This window comes from Eumetopias jubatus, unplaced genomic scaffold (genome assembly GCF_037043125.1).
Source record: "Eumetopias jubatus isolate StellerSeaLion01/CBP00866 unplaced genomic scaffold, mEumJub1_p1.0 scaffold_4, whole genome shotgun sequence".
NCBI classification, from domain to species: domain Eukaryota; kingdom Metazoa; phylum Chordata; class Mammalia; order Carnivora; family Otariidae; genus Eumetopias; species Eumetopias jubatus.
The window spans coordinates 35,254,094-35,273,377 of NW_028274810.1; the positions used below are offsets into that span (position 1 = coordinate 35,254,094).

General features: G+C 41.8%; 1 protein-coding gene across 1 annotated transcript in view; it reads left to right on the forward strand.

The window, feature by feature from the left end:
• Positions 1-2,287: 2,287 nt before the first annotated feature.
• COL24A1 (collagen type XXIV alpha 1 chain) overlaps positions 2,288-19,284 on the forward strand; it is a 381,932-nt gene continuing 364,935 nt past the window's right edge. The window contains exons 1-2 of the mRNA XM_088022947.1: positions 2,288-2,343; positions 11,770-11,834. Coding sequence (XP_087879073.1) covers positions 2,288-2,343; positions 11,770-11,834 — 121 coding nt within the window. The remainder of the gene's footprint in view (positions 2,344-11,769; positions 11,835-19,284) is intronic.

The following is a 19,284-nucleotide window of genomic DNA, read 5'->3' on the forward strand; positions in this document are numbered from 1 at the left end:
AAGTGATCAAAGATAACATTACTAGTAATAAGATATATCAACATTATATATACCCAGTATTACGCCCTAAGAGACAACCTCACTTCAATAGTGTTTATGTCAAAAATACATAACCTGAACCTAATCATGAGAACACATCACACAAATCCAAATTGAGAGACAGACCTTCAACCAAATAACTAACCTGTGCTCTTCAAAAGGGTCTAAGTCATGAAAGACAAAAGAAGACAGGAACTCCCACAGAAGGGAGGAAACTGAGGAGATCTAACAGCTCAATCTCTCTGTTAATTAAGTAACTAAACAGTATAAGATCCTGAATTAAATAGTAGACCAGACAAAGGATATTTTAGAAAACTGGCACAATTTGAATAAGAGCTATAGATTAGTTAATGGTATTGTATCAGTGTTAAGTTCCTGGTTTTGATCATTGTATTGCTGTTATGTAAGATATCAGTATTAGAGGAAGTCAATGAAGAGTTTACAGGAACTCTCTACTATTTTTGTGACTTCTATGTAAATCTATTTCAAAACCATTTCAAAATAAAAAGTTGAAAAATTGATGGAAAGGAAGGTGAATTAAGTTCTATATTCCTGGGGGGGATATCCCCCAAATTTTTTGAAATAATTCCTAAAATTCTAAAGGTTGCATCAATCATTTCTATTCATCAATATGGTTGCTTTAACTTTTATAATGTGTGTGTACTGTAGGGTGCTTTTCAGCATGTGGAGGGATCATTAGCTATGGAGGGCACACAGAATAGGCCAGGAAAACTTGTTAGAGAAATGATATTCGATGGTATACAACAGTGACTGGTTAAACGGACATGCTAAGTAGTATTTTAGGTGCTGGAAATACAGCAATGAGCAAGATAACAGATCCCTGGCCTCCTGGAATTTCCAGTCTTATTAATAAAGATAAAATCAGAAGGTTAATTTTTTTTTACCCCCCAAAACTTGGAAGGTGGACTTGTCAGGCTGTGAAAGGCTGTGCGGGCATGGAGGCTTATGTCAAAAAAGAAATTTGTTACAAAAATTGGAGAAGGTATTCAGATTGGAAAGACCATGGTCTGTTAGCATGTTCTAGATGCATAAATGCAGATCATTAATCCATGTTTATAAACTAGGGAAGGGCAGAAAGCAGAAAAGTGGATTACAGGAGAGAAAAATCAGCAGCAAAATAGTACAACGGCAGACTGAAAGGCCAGAGCGGAGGAAGGAAAGGTAGAAATGAGAACCGTCGCAGTCCGTTTATAATATGACTTAGGTGGGCCACAAGAATCACTGCAAAAAAGTGCAAGAAGGTCGAGAACGAAGGGCTCCGCTGAGTAGGATTTCAGACGGGCGTGCGTGAAGAGTACAGACAAAAAGATTGGGGATGGGAGACATGCAAGAGGAAAACATCATATTGGGGGCTGACGAAAAAGGGACGAAGGAAGTATACTAGTCACCTACGAGCTTCGGGGAAGACAAGGAGTGTGGCGTGGGAAGCAAGAGCGTGCGGGCGTTGCCCGGGCGGCTGCCGGCGTTCCCCAGGCTCGGCGGGCCCAGGGGCTTTGCGGACCCGGACGCTGGAGCCCCGCGCGGGTTGGGGGTAGGTTGCGGGGCGGAGGGGGAGGTGTGCACTGTGTTTGGTGATGTCATTGCAAGTCAGTGAGCGGTGAAATTTAACACCGGCGGGAGTTGCTGGGCTCCTCTTCTTCCAGGGGAAGCAGCCGGCGGCAGTCAACGCTGAGCGCCTGCAGTTGCCACCGGCCCCCTTGCACCGACTAGATTTCCGAAGTGGGTGTGTGTGCTTGTCTGACAAATGTTCCGGCGCGGGTTGTTTCCAAGGACTTCCCCCCACACACCCCCTTCATCTCCTTCCCTCCCCCAGCCCTTCTCTCCTCCCAGGCCCAAAGCACTCCACTGGAGTCACAGAGTCGCCTTTGAACCGCAAGTGAACTCGAGGGCTGCACTCGCGGCGGAGTTCCAGCTGCCGCCGGCGCCCCACCGCCTGCCAGTGAGGTCTTGCTCCTCGCCCGCCCTCCCAGGGGAGCGCTCCCCCCCCCCCCGGGCTCGTCCGTTACCGAGCTAGGGAGCTAAGCCTAGCTGATTGATCTACCCTTTGGGTGCTATTTCTTTCCTCTTCCTATTTCCCTCCTCCCTTTTTGTTGTTGTTGCAGTTTTGGAGCATCGTTTTCATGTGATTTTTTTTTTCCTTTTTCATGGCCAGTACCTGCACCCTTAGCAGTTCGGAGTTGCCTTCTGTTTTCCGTTAGCGCTTCGCTGCAGGGACAAATGCATACAAATGCATTTAGGAGCCCACAGGACAAGGCGTGGAAAGGTCTCCCACACGGCAAAAACGTAAGTAGCTCACTTCCCCGGGAGGCTAGGGTTAGACCCACCCCTCTCCCCAGCCTCGGGACCGGCTGGGCGGGTTGGAGGTCTGTGCTCCTTGGCATTTTTGAAGTTGGGAGCCAGAGAGCAGCCGTGGCATCCTCCTCTTGTCTCCTCAATTTGTAAAATATGGTGTTTGAAAGGAAGCCTCCTGCCAGCGGATCTCTCAAAAAGTTTATGCTAAAGAGGTCCTGAGGCTGGGGAGGGAAAGCTCGCTGGCGCGCGTCCCGGTGCCTGCGGCCACGATTCCCGCGACTCCCGACCTGAGCTCAGACGCCGGCTGGAGCTCCAGCTCCCGCCGCTCTCGCGCTCTCCCTCCCTTCTCCTTTCTCAGGGCCCTGGCTCAGGTTCTGCTTCCCGGTGGTGCTTCTTCAGGCGTCCAGCCTGGGGACAGCCCGGGCGCCGGCGGTCCTCTGGGCTCTGTGCGCGCAGCCTGGACCGCGGGGCACAGACGTGGGGCAGGGTTGCTGGGCTGGAGGAGAGGGTACCCGCAAAACCTCGAGCATCGGGACGCGGCTAGACTCAGAGGCAATCGCCTCTTGTCGTTAGGAGGCCAACACACGTGCTGCCCATCTGGGGCCGAGGCTGCGTCCTGCTTCATTGGCCTGTCACTGGGGAAGGGGCTGGACGCGGGGGCGGGGCTGCTCCTCCCGCAGAGTGCTCGCGCAGGCCCTGACTGGCACCCCACCGCCTCTTTGGGCGCTGTATTTGCTCCTGCTCACTCCCTTACTGGGAAAAGAGCCTGGAGGGGGGGGTGCATGCCTTGGCTGGCAGCCCTCCTCCCCCTGGAAGAGGTCAGTGGGTTATGCAAGTTTGCTTCAGGCCCCTGGGGCGGGAGGGTCCAGGCCCCTGGGGCGGCTTCAGGCCCCTGGGGCGGCTCCGGTCATTCTCTGCCCCGGATCTGCCCCTCGGGAGAGTAGGTGAGGGTCGCGGGTAGAACTGACCATGCCCGCTGAGGGCAGGCGGAGGGAGGCGGGGCGCGAAGAGAGACCGCCTTGTGGCAGTGTTTGTGTGCACATGTGCTTCCCAGACGCGTGCAGCCGACAGTGGCTGGGGCTCGCGCGCTCTCTGCTCTGACCCCTGGGAGCCCGGGCAGCTGGGCTTCCCGGCGGTGGAGGACGCACCTCCTCACGCGCCCGAAGCCCCACGAATTTGGGGAGGAAAGCTCGCAATCCCGTGCTTGGGGCCAAGTGCCGGCGACCGGGGAAGTCCGGGTCGCGGAAGAGCTCAGGCAATTCCGCTTAACTTCCCCAGGGCGACTCACGCGCGTCGCACCGACTTCCCAGGCACGTTTCCCGCCACATTTGTCAATAAAAGCCCTTCAGCGTGGACCCAGTCGGAAAGCCGGGCTCCGGGCGTAGCGGATCCTGCGGGACCGCGCGCATCTTCCTGCTGATCCGGGTCGGTGGAATGGTGGCAAGAGCTTCGGGCCCCCGCGGGTCCAGAGCCACCAGGAGAGGGTGGGTGAGGCAGTGCACCTCCTGGCCGGCCCGCAACCTCTGCGTTCATCCCTCTGCCCTTCTTGCCTTGCCGGCCAGCTCCCACCTGAAGGGCTTTCCCTTGGCCGCTGAGCAAGGCCTGCGTCGGTGCTCCACCATCCGCGGGGTTGGTAGTTGTGACCGACCTCTCAGATTAAAGCAGATCTTCTGCTCCTGGCCTCTGTCTTGTCTGGTTTACACTTCCCTTCCAGACGCTCCCAGAAAAGGCCCTGCATAAATTTTGGGGCAGTTTGGGGTTTGTAAATTGGGTCCAGATGATTGGGGGTAGGGAGGCAGAGAAACCAAAGAGAATGGATTACACCAAGGAACTGAGGAAAAATGAAACTACGTGGAATGGGAAAAGAACCCTGGCTGAGAGAATTGGGGTTGATAGCAGATCCTGGGTGAAGGCACTGGTCTAGAAGGTCTCTCCGTCAGGGACCTTGCAGCCTCCTTTGACATCCAGTTTGTTCCACCACAGTTGTCAGTGGGGGTGGGCTGCAGAGAATAAGGGTAATTCAAGGTTACATCAGATAGCACCCCTTTATAGCTCCAACCATACACATGCCAAGTAGGGGAAAGAGTAGTTGCTGATTGATCTGAGAAAATTGTCTCAAAAAAATCCAATTTCCTTAAAGAATTAAGTGCTCTTCAATTTTAAAAAAGAAAAACCGGCAGGCCTGGGTGGCTCAGTTGGTTAAGCCTTTGCCTTTGGCTCAGGTCATGATCTCAGGGTCTTGGGATCCAGCCCCAAATTGGGCTCCCTGCTTCTCTCTCAGACTTTTCCTCTGCTCCCTCACTTCTTGTGCTCTCTCTCTGCCAAATAATAAATAAAATCTTAAAAAAAAAAAACAAAACGCTACCAACCCTATAGGGAGGGGACTTGGCAGAAGCAGCTGATTAGCTGATGATAATGTCAGTCCACTGAATTAAACCTTAGAATGTCTAATGAAATCCTTGAGGTTTTAATTTTCCACCATCCTTTTGTGGTGACGTTTTTGTAAGAACAGGAGCAGTTTTTTAAAATCACAATTCTGATTACTCACCCAAAAACGTTTACAGCTTTAAAACTGGATCCTTAAAGACATTTTATTTCATAGGGCTGCTTTTGAGTGAGTTACCTAATGTGAATTCGTGGAAGTAATATTAAAGGAAATTAAAACCAGAAGTCATTGTTAGATACAATGATTTAACAGTATCAGAAATTTCCCCAGGCAGGCTATTATTGTAATTAAAGGGTTTCTATAACAAAGGTGTGTGTGTGGGGGGTGGGCGAGTGGGGAGCAGTTTGGGATATAAACATCTATTTCCTAGTTAGCATGAAAGTTCTTTAAAATTACTTAGTTATCTTTGCTTTCAAGTAGATGTTTAAAATAAACTAATGTCTCAAGGGGAGAGATTGTACTTATGGAAAGTAGTTTTGAGTGTTGCTTAGACATTCTGCTTGGTGATCTGAAGTGGCAGGAGAAAAAAATAAATTTTATTGTGGAAATTAAAATAGCTGTCCTAGTTTCCTTGCCATGCTTTGCAACCATGAGTTATTTTAGAATTTGTAACTCTGAATGAGAAGTGAGTAAAGACCATTTTGTTTTCATACGCATAAAAGGTTAACATTATTCTGGCATTCATTCACTCAATCATTCACTCATTTATTCAACAAATGTTTTCTGAGCCCCAACTACGTGCCCGGCATCACTCTAAGCAGAAGGGATACAATGGTGGAACAAGACAGAAACACAACTGCTGCCCTCCCAATGTGCCCACGTTAGTATCGGAACCAGAAAATGAACAACCAGGTATACCAAAATGAGGTAAAGGTACAGAGAGGAGGACACCTAGAAGTCCTGGGTAGGTGGGGTAGATACGGAAGGGAAATCCTGGAAAGAAAGGCTGACCAAAGGAAATGAAATCCTCACTGAGTCCCAACAGGAAAAGGCATGGAACTTTCCAGACAGAACAGTAAAAGGTGAGAGAGGTGAGATTGCACAGTTCATTTGAGGGCCAGAAAGAAGTGAAGTTGGTTGTAGAGCACACTTTCTAGAGGAAGAGTGACTGGAGCTGGAACCGGAGACCAGAGACCAGGTTCTGCAAGGTCTTTAAACCAGGTCACTTTCTTAGCTAAATAAATGGAGGTTAGGATGACCTGACTTCTTGATCTTGGGATCAGTGTGCATGTAGAAGATGCTGGAGAAGTTGTATGTTTATTGAAACTCAAGACCACCTGATAGTCTTGCTAACTGAAGATTGACTCATTCATTTAAAAAACTTTAGTTACCACTAGTGTGTGCCAGGCTAGGCAGCAATCATGTTAACAATCTCTGGGGTATTACGAGGATGGACTAGCTGAGGTATTTTTCTTCCCTGCTACTGACTGGACTCTAGGCAGTTTGATCACTTGAAGTCCTTAAGCATTTATCTCCCTTGTACTTCATGAATTGCCTGTTTGCTTGAAATTTAACCAAAAATTCTAGTATGCTTCACCACTGCATTAGTTATACAAGTACCTACTAAGCTGAATTGATAGTCTCAGAAATTCATTGTATATAAGTTAGTGACAACACTTCACTCCCTGAATCATCCAACTTTATACCAACTGCTGGGATGAGAACTGATCTTCAGTTATTTGGGCAACAAAGGACAGAAATGTTACTATTTCTGGATCTTTGCAGCTAGTAAAGAGCAAAATTTGTAAAGTTGTCATAACTTAAAGGAGTTCTTGGCTTGTAAATGTAGTGTAATGGTAATTGCTGAAATTATTGATATATATCACACGTATGGTTTTCAGTTGGTTTAGAAATTGGTTTAGATTAAAATCACCAACTCATTAAAAAAAAGGTTCCCTATTCACAAGATTTCACAAGTCCTTCCTATAATTATTACTTGAATCTATGTCAGAATGAGCTTCGGTAGCCTGCAGACACAATACATGAGAGTCTCATGGGTGCCCTAAACAAAAAGATGCCTGGGATTCTCCCAAAGTAACTTAAACCCTTCAGATAAAGAGAAAGTTGAATAGCCCTAAGAATTATTTAGGGAAGATGCCTGGGATGGATATTAGTTCCTTAAATATTCTGAGTATGGTCTTTGGATACCTATTTCCTGTCTCATCCCCTCCAGGCTTCATCTGTCACGTGTCTGGTTATGTTTTGATTGTGGCTTCTGTTATACTGAAAATGTGGCTAGCAGACCAGACACAGAAATATTTCATATTTTGCTAGAGATCCTCAGATATTAATATCATGGGTTATATTTTCTGAACTTTTATTGACTGTTACCGTATTTTTGACTTCTTTTAGATCTGGTCTGTTTTTGTGAAATGTCGGAGTACAAGTACTTCTGGTAGTTTCTATTAGTGACATACACTCCAGACATACAGAAAAGTGACCAAAAGCAGACATGCTCCAAATATTTGAAAAATAGTCGTATTTAATATACCAACTAGACTTTTTGTGAAAGTAAATATGTAAACAAATGAGCAAACTTAGTAGACTATTTTAGATTATATAATTAAAAGAATATTGGCCAGACCTTCAGGAAGACCTTTCCAGATTTGTGGTTAAACATCATGTCTATTATATATAGTGCTTTATGGAACATCTTGCTAAATAATTTGATCTTTGTCCTTTAATGCCAGTATACTAAAAGGATCCTACCATACACATGGATTTTAGGGTTTTATATTTAGAATGCAAAATATAAAATTTATATTATCTCATCCCATGAGAGATAAGTCAACCAAGACTCAACAGTGAAATGAACCACCCAAAGTCACACAGTAAGTTAGAAATAGAACCAGTTTTAGTCTATTGACTCCCAGTCTAGTTTTACTTTCTTATTTACCATGCTGTTTTCTCTACAACCTAATGCAGTTTTAATTTTAACTTATTCAACAACTCTGGCATGTCTTAGCACTAAATGTATATATGGTACATAAAGCGTAAAGCACAGCTGATGCCCTTGAGAACTCTATAATCTACTGCTAATGTGGAAATGTGACATTTTTTCTTAAGTGAATGTATAGTAAATGTGATATCATGGGAGGGGGGCAAAAACAAAGAAATAAACAAGCCCAGCCCAACTAGACATTTTCCAGAAAGCTTGGATTCATTAGACATCCATGTCATACAATGATGGAGTTTGGCTCTTTAACTGAATATGTCAATTAAGCTTGATGTCTTCTCTGTGTTCCCACTTCAGAGATGAGAAAAACAGTCACAATGAAGAAAAAAAAAGCCTTTCCACTTACCCTATCTTAGCAGATATTTTTAAACGTTCTTCTTTCTCTTCTTTCTCTCTTTGGATAGCCAAGTAAAAGTACTCTTATTTATTTTACTTTACTTTTCCCAAGTGTTAGAAGAATTAGGTCCATTGGGAAAAATTGAATTCCTCAGTCATTGGGAGATGTTACTCTTATTCCTTTCCATTTTAAAAGTGTTTATTAAACAGTTGGTTAAGCTTCTGCCTTCCGTTCAGATCATGATCCAAGGGTCCTGGGACTGAGTCCCACATCGGGCTCCCTGCTAGCGGGAAGCCTGCTTCTTCCCCTCCCTCTGCCTGCCACTTCCCCTGCCTGTGCTCTCTCTCTCTGACAAATAAATAAATAAAATATTTTTTTAAAGGGATGCCTGGGTGGCTCAGTCAGTTAAAAATGTTTATTGTCAATTTCATGTAAGAAATAGATAAAAGGTGAAGACCTGTTGCTTGTTCAGGTATTTACTTACTAATTCATCCTAAGAGGTACAACGTATATGGGATATAATAAAGTTACAATTAAAGCATTAAGAGTACAGAGAGGAGGAAAAAATCCAGCCTTTAGAGATGATGGAAACTTCATGGAGCAGATGTTATTCAAATTAGGCTTTGATGATACTTAAGATTCTGACAGGTGGAGATGATGAGGGCCTTTAAGATACTTATGAGGTCTCTCCAGGGAATAAGGTATAATGTGATATGGCTGTAGCTTCAGGGGAGGGGAGGTCAGGCGTAATGGAATCCATATTGCTGTGGATACGGATATCCATATGTTCTTCCTTAGGTGGCTGTAAGTTTGGGACATAATTAGAAAAAGAGAAAAAATCTCAGTCATCAATCTCTACTTCACTATTAGTCATTGGTTTTAATACGTAGGTACACTTACATAAGGTATGGCTCAATTGATTTGTCATAATCTCCTAAGATCACCTGGCTAAGGGATGATATTTGATGTGTTCAGGTTTTCCTGCCTTACACCAGGAATGGACTTGTTAACATGTCTAGAAAGAACTTTATTTTTCATTTTTCTCCCCTGAGGTCATTGGGGAAGTCTATGAGTTGGCTGAATTGCTAAATGAATACTGCTGGTTGTTGTACTCTTCATTAGTTAGCTTCCTCTGAATAGAAGAGTGCCTGTTGGGTTATTTCTAAACTCTGAGTGAGCCAGTTTACCTTGGGCAGATGAGACATGATTCCTTTCACATTCCATTTTCTGCTGACAGCATAATCTGCTGCACTCTCCTTCAGTGATTGTAATCCTGAGCTATTTTTCAGTCTCACTGATCTATGTATCCTGCCAGTTATTTGCTGAAAATATAAAGTTGAAAGGAAAAGAGCCTCTTTTTACTCAAACTCTAGATCACTTTGGGATCCATCCTGGAGAACCTAGAGATATCATTTTAATCTTACACAGAGGTCCTCAACTTGTTTGCACAGTAGAATCACCTGGGGAGTGTTTAAAAATCTCTATACCACAGACAAATTAAAATCAGAATCTCTGGGGGCATGCGTGGAGAGGGCAAGATGCAAGTATTAGTAGTTTTTAAAACTCTCCAGGTGATTCCACTGTGCAGTGAGGGTAAAAACCAGATTCAAAACAGGTAGGCCTTTCATCATCTCTTGAGCATCTATTCCGGAGCAGTGGTCCTCATAGTGTAAACCCCAGATTCACAGCATCAGCATTGCCTGGGAACTTGTTATAAATGCAAATTCTCAAAACTCACCCCACACCTGGTGAGTCAGAAACATTCAGGGTGGAGCCCAGCAAATCTTTAACAAGCCCTCCAGGTGATTCTGCTGCACAGTAAAGTTTGAAACCACTGATCTAGAGCAGGAGAAAAGGGTAAAAACAAAACAAACAAACAAACAACAACACCCCCCCAAGGGTCAAATAATCTTAGGTCATGTCAATAAAATTAGATTGATATTTAAGCAAAATAATACTTGTGTGTTTTAAGTACAATGTAACTATAAATAATAAATGTTCTAAATTGTTTCATAGAGTTTGATATACGCACAATCCATATTAGAATCACCTAAAGATGTATACAAACTGAGGATTCACTCCAAATTTACAAATCGTAATCTCTGAAGCAATCCTAGAATCTACATTTTTTACAAGCATCTCAGGTGGTTCTTTTAGCAAACTAACATTTGAGAACTGTTGTTTTAAATGGATAACACCACACATAGGAATCTTTTATATGCTTCATTAAAATATATGGTTCAGCTATTCGCCCATACCAGTTGAAATTTCTGTAATTGTTCAGTTGATTAGATTATAGAATTGATGACAGTTTTAAGTATTCTATCAAAACTTATAAAAGTGCTCTGTACTGAGTATGACCATAGCGTGTGCATTTTTCATTTACTAAAATATGGTTAAAGCCATTTTAATCTAAATGATAGTTCCATTATACCAAGGAGAAAAGTATAATTACATATTATTGGCTCACTTTGTAAAAGATTATCTTTGTTATATTAACATGCTCCTTATACTAGTTGAAAAGATAACATATTTATCATTGGTAATAAACAGGAAATGTACCATTTACTATTAGCACACCAGGAACTTTGTAATCACTCACAGAACTATATTTTACAGAAATGTCATTTGGGAAGTCCCTGGGGTATAATAATTAAAAAAAAACAGAATTATGTGATCAACTATTGTTTTCAGCCAGCCTACCATTACTTTTTGAAATTATCTGTATGGTTTTTACTTGAGAGGTAGCTATAGCCAATTATGAAGACTACTCAATAAAATCTATCAAAAGTCAGCTAATCATTATGAATGAACATTTTGATAAGCAGTGATTGAGTATTGTGCTCACAATTATTGTTAATCAAAATGTTCAATGTTGACATCTACAGGCCATTGCTATTTTCAGAACCCAAATATCATAAATCTAGTACAAGAGATATTCAAATGGTTTTGATATGATAATCAAATGGCTTTACATATAAACATTCATTTTAACAAATCACTGGTTCCACAATTTATAATCACTATGGTTAAGTGACTATAAGTTCTTTTACTTTGTATAAACATATTACTTTGTAAAAAATTTTAGGTATGATAATTTGGTATAATATGTAGTCATAATAATAATAATATCATTTATACTAGTTCATGTTTTTTGAGTGCTTCCTATGTGCCAGGTATTGTTTTGTGTGCCTTCCATGAAATTTTTCAGTTAATCTTTGAAAAAGTTTATGAGATACATTTAACAGATGAAGAAACACTGGGGTGATAAAAAGTGTGCCCAAGTCATATAGTAAGTGGCAAAGCTGGAACTTAAACTCAGAGCCCTTGCTCTTAACCATTATGAGTATTAAAATACTGTGTTAATTAAAATGATAGCTTATTTCTTGGGGCACCTGGGTGGCTCAGTCTGTTAAGCATCTGCCTTCGGCCCAGGTCATGATCCCAGCGTCCTGGGATCAAGCCTGGAATCAGGCTCCCTGCTCAGCGGGGAGTCTGCTTCTCCCTCTGTCCTTCACCTGCTCCTCTTCTCTCTTGCTCTCTCTCAAATAAATAAATAAAATCTTTTTAAAAATGATAGCTTACTTCTTAATCTTGTACTAGAGTTCATTTTGGATTTTATATGATTTATAGGTTGTAAATATCCACTAAAATTTTCCTTTTTTTTTTTTGTTTTAGGAAACTGCTTCTTCATCTTATTGTGCTATGTGTGGCAGGAGGTGCTGTTCATGCACAAGAACAAGGTAAGAAAGTTACCTTGTTGCTTATTTGCTTATATAAAAATTCTGCTTCCAAACAGCAAAGGTATATGACTTTAAAATCATCAGAACTTTAAATTCAACATGAAACAACAAAAAATTCTATGCAGTACAATGAGAATGTAAGGGTGAAGAAACCAGTTTTTGGGGGAAATATGACCTTTAAGAAATTACTTAGATTTTTAAGCAAACTCTTTATAAAAGGGAAGTTTTGTATAGTGAAAAGTCTTTGCTTGTGACTTCATTTGAAGTGGGAGTTCTTGGGGGTGGCAAACTGACTGAATTACCTTTGCATTTCTTGAAATAACACATGCATATACTAAATGTTCCATCTAGATTTACATTATTAAGAAACAAAATAGAATTTGCATACCAGTGGGTTTGGGATTTTATTTAATTCAAATGGAGAGGTTTAGAAAATAGTTCAATGTTTTGTTTTTGCGTGCTAGCTAGTTGCTCTGGTAGTATGGTGATAGAGTTTCAGGAATCTATGTATACTCAAATTAATTTATTAAACAACATTTTAAAAAGTATCTCCTATTTGCCACATAATATCCTAGTTGCCCATGATGGAAATATATATAAAATAATGTATCTGACCTCAAAGTGTAAAAACAAGTGACTTTGTCAAAGATTAAAAAATAAAAAGCCAAAGTCAAAGAGAAAAACCCAGGAACTATGCTGGATCTACAGACAGTATCATCATGGCCCCATTTTTTGTTTTTTACTCCTCTGTCTTATATCAGGAGGGCTGCCAAATTATTTATTCTGACAAAACCAACATTTCAATTCAGTGACCAATTCCACAAGCCACTTGTCAGTTTGGTCAATCAACTAAACAACAGTAAGAAAGAGAGAAGGAAATGAAATATACATAGGTAGAGAGAGGGTGCACTAAGGAAGGGGTGGTGCTTTACCTGATTGACCAAACTGACAAGTAGACAGATAAGTATTCTGTCAAGTAGCACGTAGATGAATTAAAAGATATCTTGGAAGGCATTTTCTGTTTTACGGAGAAATGGTTAATTTAGGTCACGTGTCACGTATAACTTCCTGAAATGCTATTCTTGACCAAGTCATTTCTGTTACTTTATTTTGCTTTAATTAGCCATGAAGAAGAGAGAAACTGTATCTTTTGGTTCATTGTTATTACTTATGTTATACCTTCTGAGGATTTATTGTGTGCCAGCCCCATGCTTGTAGAATATATATTCACCACTACCTCATCACAGGGTTTTTATGATTATGCCATGATAGAATTGCTGAAACCAAGATTAAGAAGAATAAGTAACTAACCCCAAGGGTTACAGGCAAATAAATGGAAGAACCAAGATTTGAACTCAGGTATTTTGATTGCAAAGTCTATAAATTCTTTAAAATTAAGCCTCTTGGACCACAGAGAAGATCAAAAAGAGAAGGAGAATTGTCATTATTAATTACATATATATTTTGTGGCTTGTCTTTGGCTGGCACTTTACATTTATTATTCTAATCTTCATAATGAGCCTGCAGGATAGGGATTATAGATGAAGAAACTGAGGTTCATGGAAGGGGCTTGCTCAGGTGTATACAGCTGGGACTTGAATCTAGGCCTGTCCATCTTTGACAACAACAAAAAAGCCTCTTTCCAGTATACATCTTCTGGCTTCACAATTGCCATCTGCTGTTGTCCTGAGTTTAATAATTTACAAAAGGTAGCATTATCAAGATATTAAAAACCTAGGCAAAGAAGAATATAAAGAAAACTGAATATTTTTGAATGGATTTTTTTTTTAAATTCAGAACCAATGAAGGAAATAATGTCTTTCAGCCTTAAGATTTCATTTATAGAATACAAAATATGCTTCTTTCAGAGTGAACATCATGATTTTTAGTTTTCCTATAACCATAACATTTTATTGTGAGTTCTTAATAAAAAGAAAAATCTTTTTAAAACCTCTTTGACTTCCAAAAATTGGATACTTTTTTGAACTCAAAAAAAGAAATGAAGCGGCACCTGGGGTGCTCAGTCTGCAGCCGATTCTTGATTTTGGCTCAGGTCTTGATCTCAGGTTTGTGAGATTGAGCCCCACATTTGGTTCTGTGCTCAGAGGGGAGTTTGCTTGAGACTTTCTCTCCCCCTGCCTCTGCCCCTTCCTCTGCTCACATGTGCATGACTGTGTGCACATGAGTGCACTTTCCCTCAAATAAATAAATAAATAAATAAATAAGTCTTTAAAAAAAATGAAATAAAAATAGTAGTACTCTAAACTTAGAAGTACTTTTTTCCTGAAGTAGATTTTTTATTAAATTGGCATGAAACAATAATGTAACATTTAATCAGGAGATATCACTATCAATAATTCTTAGATACTGGAAAAGAATTTAAAAACTTTGAAAAATATTTTCCAAAAGGAAAAAAAAAAACAAATACACTAACCATCTGATTTTTTTTTTTCTTTGAGCTATTCCTTTTAGAAGCTAAAATTCTCCTGTTCTACTGTGGATTGGTAGTTCTCTTAAGTTTCCTGTAGAGTTAATGTCTCTCCTCTGTGTCAGATCCAGTGTCTTGGAACTCATATTTTCATTTTCATCGTTCATTTCCTTATTTGAGTGGAGCGTATCATCCAGTAGCATCCTGAGAATGTGTTTATTTTACCCATAAAGTTGAAGGTAATTTGAGTGGGTACAGAATTTTAAGTCTGTAAATAGTTTTCTCTCCATTTTAAAGACTTTTGTCCATTTTCTCCTGTCTTGCAGTTCAGAAGTCTGATGTTATATTAATTCTTTACATGTGACCTTTTTCTTTTCCTCCTTAAATCCTTAAGATAATCTGTTTATCCTGGTATTTTGAAATTTTACACTGATGTGCTTTGTACAGATTTTTTTTGGGGGGGTTTCCTTTTTTTAAATTTTAAGTTCAATTAACAATATAGTGTATTATTAGTTTCAGAGGTAGAGTTCAGTGATTCATCAGTTGCATACAACACCCAGTGCTCATTCCATCACGTGCCCTCCTTCATGCCCACCACCCAGTTACCCCATCCCCCCCACCTCCCCTCCAGCAAGCCTCAGTTTCTTTCCTATGCTTAAGAAGTCTCTTATGGTTTGTCTCCCTCTCTGATTTCATCTTGTTTTATTCTTCCCAGGGTTTTTTTTTTTTTTTTTTTTTTTAACTAACCAGAATCATGCTGTATGTATCATTCTTTGATGTGCTTGTTGGAGATGTTCTCAGCCTAGCACATTCCTTTTATCCATTCTATATTCCACAGAAATAGTTAGATGTTTGGGTTGCTTCATTCTGCTGTTATAATTATACCCACTTTTGTGCACAAACTTGAGCACAGGGGCTGGAATTTGAGGGGAAGAGTGTCAATTTGAGCCCTTGGCAATCTGAGGTGAAGGCATTTGACTTGGCATTTAGCAGGTGGCAGGCCGTGCATGCTGACTCGGGCAGGAGGGCAGCTGGACTGTGAATTTGGGACCCACAGGCTGATGGCATTGTGTGTGACAGGGATGTGGCTGGTTTTGCTTTTAATTTTTGTTTTTCTGGGAAACTTGATCTCTCCCTCTATTCTAAATGAAAGTCTTGCTGGATAGAATATTTTTGGCTGTAGATTTTTTCCTTTTAGCAGTTGGAATTTACCATGCCACTTTCTTCTGGCCTGCAGAATTTCTGCTGAAAACCCCACTGATAGCCGTATGGGGTTTCCCTTGTATGTACCTGCTTTCCTTTCTCCTGCTGCTTTTAAAATTCTCTCTTTATCACTACTTTTGGCCATCTTATTTACTTTGTGTTTTGGTGCAGAACTCTTTGGGTTGGTTGTGTTGGGGGCTCTCTGTGCCTCCTGGATCTGGATTTCTCTTTCCTTCCCCAGATTCAGGAAGTTTTCAGCTATTATTTCTTCAGACAAATCTTTTGCCCCCTTTTCTCGCTCTTCTCCTTCTGGGATCCCTATCATGCGACTGTTAGGCCTGACGGTATTGCTGAGTCCCCTGGGTCTATTTTCATTTTGCATATTTTTCCCCCCTCATCTGCTTGTCTTGATTGCTTTCCATGACTCTGTCCTCCAGGTGGCTGATCTTTTCTTCTACTTCCTCTTGCTTGCTATTTATTCCAGATGGTCTATTTTTATTTCCATTTAGTGAGTCCAATAGCTCTAATTGATTCTTTTTTATGTCTTCTAGCTCTTGGTGGAGGGTCTCATGGAGGTCCTGCAGTCCTTCCTCAATTCTAGCGAGTATCTTTATGAGTGTTACTTTAAATTCACTATCAGACATATTACTTACCTTCATTTTGCTTAGATATCCTGCTCTGATTTTGTCCTGTTCTTTGATTTGGGACATATTCTTCTGTCTCCTCATTCTGTCTCTTGCGTTGTCTGTTTTTCTGTGTTAGGAAAGTCAGCTACGTCTCCTGCACTTGAAAGTAGTGGCTTTATGAAGAGGTCCTGTAGTGCAATGTCTGTTCTCCAGAACCTGGTGCTTCAGGGGTTGTCTCCTATGTGTGTTGCTCCAGGGGTGTCCTACCATTGTGGCTAGGATGTGTTTCCCTTCAGTCCTGTTGTCTGCAATGGCTCTCTGCCTATTGTGGGCAGAGTCTGGTGCCTGTGGTGTTAGTGGGCTGCTCCGGGGCTGCCCTGGGCTTGAGTTGAGTCAGACCAGGCATTTGCCAAAGATGCAGTAGCACGAAACTGCAGGCACTGTCCCTGTGTCGTCCCTGGAGAAGGTTTTGTTGGTGGGTGGGGCCTGCAGTCAGACCCACTGCCTGCACCCAGCCCACTGCTGGGGTCACAGTCACTCTGGTGTGTGGTTATCTTCCCCTCTCCCTGGGGCAGGACTCACTTTGGAGTGGTGCTGACCCTTGTCTGGGCCGCCTGTACACTCCCAGGCTTGTGGCACCACTTTGACAAGATCTTGCCAAGAACGATCGGAGGGGGTGGATCTGCTTCGTTGTGGCCTCTTGTCTATGCCGAGCTGTGGAGAGTCTGTTCTGCCAGTTTTTGGTCTGCTTTCTGGGTTATTTATGCCAACGTGGGTGCTCTCTAGGCAGCCACGCAGCAAGAGGTGAGCTCAGGGAAGTCCTACTCTTACATCTTCCCAGCAGCCTCTGCCTGTACAGATCTTTTCTCAACTTACTGTACTGGGCACTCAGTAGGATTTTCAATGTAGAAACATCTTTCATTTTCTGGGAGTTTTTCTGTGTTAGTTCTTCCTTCATATTTATTTCCTCTTTCTGTAAATTCTGTTGTTAGGATATTGGATCTGGGGGCAGGTAGCAAGATGGTGGAGGAGTAGGAGATCTAAATTTCGTCTGGTCCTAGGAATTCAGCTAGATAGGTATAAAACCATTCTGAACACCTACAAACTCAACAGGAGATCGAAGAAAAGAATAGCAGCAATTCTATGAACAGAAAAGTGACCACTTTCTGGAAGCTAGGACGTGTGGAGAAGTGAATCTGAGGCGATATACGGGAAGAGAGACTGTGGGGGGAGGGAGCCAGCTACTGGCAAGTGATAGAGCAGCAGAACACAAAATCAGAACTGTAAAAGTCTGCTCTGCTGAGGGACATCGCTCCAGTGGCTAAGCAGGGGGTGGAACCCTCACTGGGACAGTGTGGTCTCAGGACCCTCAGGGTCAGGAAGACTGGGGGTGCCTGAGTGTGGCAGAGCTCCCAGGGATTGGAGCGGGGAAGCCGGCTGCAAATATGGAGCCAAAAAATGGGCCCTCAGCTAGTGGTTGCCATAAACTGTGATCTGCGGCACAGTTGGGCCACTGTTCTTCCAGCAGGGACCCAACAAGCGGCAGATCTGGGGAGACTCCCCTTCCTCCCCTGGGAGGAGCGGCGCGGGAGCACACCACAGGGATCTGCTGGGTTTGGAGACTCCACACGGGGTCATGAGCCAGAGATAGAAATGCTTGGTCACAGGCCGGGTGAGCACGGACTGTGGCCACAGACTGGGGAGAGAGGAGTGATTGACTGCTTTTCTCTGGGGGCACACTGAGGAGTAGGGCCCCGAGTTCTCATCTCCTCCGGGCAGAGATTGGGAGGCTGCCATTTTCACTCTCGTCCTCCAAAGCTGAACGGAAAGCTTGCAGGGAACAAAATCTCCTGAGAGCAAACCCGAGCAGATTACTTAGCCCGGACCCAGCAAGGGCGGGGCAATTCTGCCTCGGCAAAGACATTTGGGAACCATGGCAACAGGCCCCTCCCCCAGAAGATCAGCAAGAACAACCAGCCAAGACCAAGTTCAATGAGAAGGGCAGAACTCCAGCACTAGAAGAATACTGCACATAGAATTCATGGCTTTTTTCCCCAATATTCTTTAGTCTTTCAAAGTTAATTTTTAAAATTTTCTTTGTTTTTTCTTTTTCTATTTTTTTAGTTGAATTTTTCTTCTTTCCCTTCAACAAACATCTTATTTTCCTTTTAACATATTTTATATTTATATATATGAATGAATATATTTATATTCATTTTAACAGTCATATTCTATCCCTTCATTGTATTTATCCTTATTTTTTATATATATATAAGTTTCTCTTTCTTTAAAATTTTGAGAGGCAATTTCTTCTAAAGACCAAAATATACCCAAAATCTCATGTGTGGCTTTGTTCTATTCACCAGCCTGATCATATACTTTTTTTTTTTCCCCTTACTTTTCCCCCTGATTTGGGGTTTCTTCTGATTTGTTTAGTGTATATTTTTCTGGGGTCGTTGTTTCCCTTTTAGCATTTTGTTCTCTCATTCATCTATTCTTCTCTGGACAAAATGACAAGATGGAAAAACTCACCTCAAAAAAAGAACAAGAGGCAGTACCAACTGCCAGGGACATAATCAATACGGACATTAGTAAGATGTTGGAACTAGAGTTCAGAATGGCGATTATAAAGATACTAGCTGGGCTTGAAAAAAGCATAGAAGATCCTAGAGAATCCCTTTCTGGAGAAATTAAAGAAATAAAATCTAACCAAGTCAAAATCAAAAAGCTTATTAATGAAATACAATAAAAAATGGAGGCTCTAACTGCTAGGATAAATGAGGCAGAAGAGAGAATTAATGATATAGAAGACCAAATGATGGAGGATAAAGAAGCTGAGAAAAAGTGAGATAAACAACTACTGGATCACGAGGGCAGAATTCGAGAGATAAGTGATACCATAAGATGAAACAATATTAGAATAATTGGAATCCCAGAAGAAGAAAGAGAGAGGGGGGCAGAAGTCATATTGGAGCAAATTGTAGCAGAAAATTTCCCTAATGTAGGGAAGGAAATGGGCATCAAAATTCAGGAGGCTCAGAGAACCCCCCCTCAAAACAATAATTATAGTTCAACACCCCAACATCTAATAGTAAATCTCACAAGTCTCACAGATAAAGAGAAAATCCTGAAAGCAGCTTGGGACAAAAGGTCTGTAACCTACAACAGTAGAAACATTAGATTCGTAGCAGAC